Genomic DNA, 3,123 nt, shown 5'->3' on the forward strand with positions numbered 1-3,123 from the left:
CTCTCAGGTTCAAGCAATTCTCCTGCCTCAACCTCCCAAGTAGCTGGGATTACAGGCACCTGTCACTGTGCCTGGCTAATTTTTGTATTTTTAGTAGAGACAGGGTTTCACCATGTTGGCTAGGCTGGTCTCGAACTCCAGACCTCAGGTAATCCGCCCTCCTCGGCCTCCCAAAGTGCTGGGATTGTAGGCATGAGCCACCGCCCCCGCCTAGAAGTCAATTTTGGTGAACTTCCCAGCCCAGGCTTGCTTTCTCAAAGGGCAGGCCCTCTGACCTCCTGCCTCCAGGCCTCTGTGTCCTCCCCTTGGCTCTTGGCCCTTTCACCTGTAGAAGTGGCCGAGCAGGTCAGAGGTGGGTGGGGGACCCAGGGGTGTGTGTGACCCCTGGCACAGTGCTTGGCACACAGCAAGCTTGCAGGCAGAGGCAACTGTCCTTATCACTCAGGGGCCAGCCTCCCTGCCCTGGGACTGTCGTGGAGTGCAGGGGAACACTAGGGGCCTCCTGTTCCGGCCACACTGGCCTCTACCCTCCTGGGGCTTCTCTCTCTCTTCACCTCGTGCTTCCTGAGCCATTTTACCTTCACTGTCTGCCTCCTACACTGGACTGTGGGCTCCCAGAGGCCAGGGCTGGCTGTCTTGCCCACTGTTAAGTTTTTTGACTCAAATCACAGTGCCTGACTGTGGCATGTGCCCTATACCCATCTCCTCATCACTTGGTTGTGAGGTGGACAAGATAGATGTATGTGTGTGGAGTGGGACTTGAGCTTCCTCCCATGCCTCTGAGGGTGGGACAAGCCGGGCAGACCCGGGGCAAGATGGTTACAGAGACTCACATATACCCCAGTTTACACACAAGGAAACAGATTGAAACAGGTGCAGGCCACCCAACAAGGAAGTAGCTGTATCTGTATTGCCCAGACCCCTTCTGGCAAGAGGGGCATGCCCTGGGAAGGGGTGGAATGTGGATGCTGGTCTCGGGGGAGGGTCGAGGGGCCCCAGGTCACATCCAGCTCTTTGGCAGGTTCGGAGCAACCTTGGCCGTTGGCCTGACCATCTTTGTGCTGTCTGTCGTCACTATCATCATCTGCTTCACCTGCTCCTGCTGCTGCCTGTACAAGACGTGCCGCCGACCACGTCGTAAGTGTGCCTACCCTGCTCCACTGTGACCCCCTGGGATGGCAAGGGGAGCTGACCAGGCCCTGCTTTGGCTAAGCTGGAGGGATGGGTGGCAAGCCTGGCCCTAAGACCTGGGGAGGTGGAGGAGGGTCCTCACTGGAATTCTCTTTGCAGCGGTTGTCACCACCACCACATCCACCACTGTGGTGCATGCCCCTTATCCTCAACCTCCAAGTGTGCCGCCCAGCTACCCTGGACCAAGCTACCAGGGCTACCACACCATGCCACCTCAGCCAGGGATGCCAGCAGCACCCTACCCAATGCAGTACCCACCACCTTACCCGGCCCAACCCATGGGCCCGCCGGCCTACCACGAGACCCTGGCTGGTGAGTGCCCCTGCTGACTCTAGCCCTGCCCAACTCCCTGAGTATCTGCCAGCATCCCTCGGGCACCCATCCCAGAGTACATCACTGAATAGGCCTCTGCCCTTTCTGCTCGCCTGCCACTCATACGGCAGCCCACCATGCTCACAGCCAACCAGGAGCCTCTCTGCTTTCAGGAGGAGCAGCCGCGCCCTACCCTGCCAGCCAGCCTCCTTACAACCCGGCCTACGTGGATGCCCCGAAGGCGGCCCTCTGAGCGTTCTCCGACCTCTCTGGCTGCCACTTGGTTATGTTGTGTGTGAGTGGTGTGCAGGCACGGTTCCTTATATCCCAGCCGTGCTGTGTGTGTCCCGCCTGTATATGTGGCTTCCTCTGATGCTGACGAGGTGGGGAATGATCCTTGCCAGAGTGGGCTGGGACCAGACTTTGTTCTCTTCCTCACCTGAAATTATGCTTCCTAAAATCTCAAGCCAAACTCAAAGAATGGGGTGGTGGGGGCACCCTGTGAGGTGGCCCCTGAGAGGTGGGGGGGTTCTCCAGGGCACATCTGGAGTTCTTCTCCAGCTTACCCTAGGGTGACCAAGTATGGCCTGTCACACCAGGGTGGCGCAGCTTTCTGTATGATGCAGATGTGTCCTGGTTTTGGCAGTGTAGCCAGCTGCTGCTTGAGGTGATGCAGGTGAAGCTTGGGATCTGACCAAGTTGGGCTTTGATTCTTTAGGCAGATGTCCCATTGTTCCCTGGAGTCTGTGTCATGCCTGTTGGGGGTCAGGCAGCCTCCTGATGCCAGAACACCTCAGGCAGAGCCCTCCTCACCTGAGAGTTGTCTGCCTCGACTGTCCCCTGTCCCTGCATCTTCCCTGGGACCACCCGGAGGGCCACATCCACACACAGCCTAGCTGCCCACAGGGAGCTCTGCTGCCCTTGCTGGCCCTGCCCTTCCCACAGGTGAGCAGGGCTCCTGTCCACCAGCACACTCAGGTCTCTTCCCTGCAGTGTTTTCATTTTATTTTAGCCAAACATTTTGCCTGTTTTCTGTTTTAAACATGATAGTTGATATGAGACTGAAACCTCAGGATAGTGGAGGGAAATTGGCTCAGAGGAGACGGACAACCTGGCAACTGTGAGTCCCTGCTTTCCCTGACACTAGCCTCATGGAATATGCAACTCTGGTACCCCAGTCCAGGGTGTTCTGGCAGCAGGGACACCTGGGCCAAGGGGCCATCTGGACCAAAGGTGGGGTGTGGGGCCCTGGATGGCAGCTCTGGCCCAGACATGAATACCTCGGTGTTCCTCCTCCATTACTGTTTCACCAGAGCTGTCTTAGCTTCGAATCTGTTGTGTTTCTGAGTCTGGGGTCTGTACTCTTGTTTATAATAAATGCAATCGTTTGGAGCTGCTGCCCCCTTTCTTCCTCGCTGCTGGGATTGGGATCAGGCTGTACTGTTTCCATCAACCATTCGGGCTTCTCGTGTTTTCCCTACTTTTATTGAGCTCAGATAGTTGATCATCCTGCTAAGGAAAGTGAGGGACAAACACTATGCCCTCCTCCCCAGGTCCCTGAGTGTGGGCAGAGGTCTGGACTGCCAAGAAGGGTAGAAGCCAAGTGACCACTCAGTGCTG

General features: G+C 57.0%; 1 protein-coding gene across 2 annotated transcripts in view; it reads left to right on the forward strand.

Moving 5' to 3' along the window:
• The window catches only part of SHISA5 (shisa family member 5), a 21,098-nt gene extending 18,999 nt beyond the window's left edge, over window positions 1-2,099 (forward strand). For both annotated transcript variants that reach the window (XM_011980984.1, XM_011980986.1), the window contains exons 2-4: window positions 1,022-1,137; window positions 1,291-1,503; window positions 1,677-2,099. In XM_011980984.1, coding sequence (XP_011836374.1) covers window positions 1,022-1,137; window positions 1,291-1,503; window positions 1,677-1,756 — 409 coding nt within the window. In that variant the 3' untranslated portion in view covers window positions 1,757-2,099. The remainder of the gene's footprint in view (window positions 1-1,021; window positions 1,138-1,290; window positions 1,504-1,676) is intronic.
• The last annotated feature ends 1,024 nt before the right edge of the window (window positions 2,100-3,123 follow it).

This window comes from Mandrillus leucophaeus, unplaced genomic scaffold (assembly GCF_000951045.1).
Source record: "Mandrillus leucophaeus isolate KB7577 unplaced genomic scaffold, Mleu.le_1.0 Scaffold22, whole genome shotgun sequence".
NCBI classification, from domain to species: Eukaryota; Metazoa; Chordata; class Mammalia; order Primates; family Cercopithecidae; genus Mandrillus; species Mandrillus leucophaeus.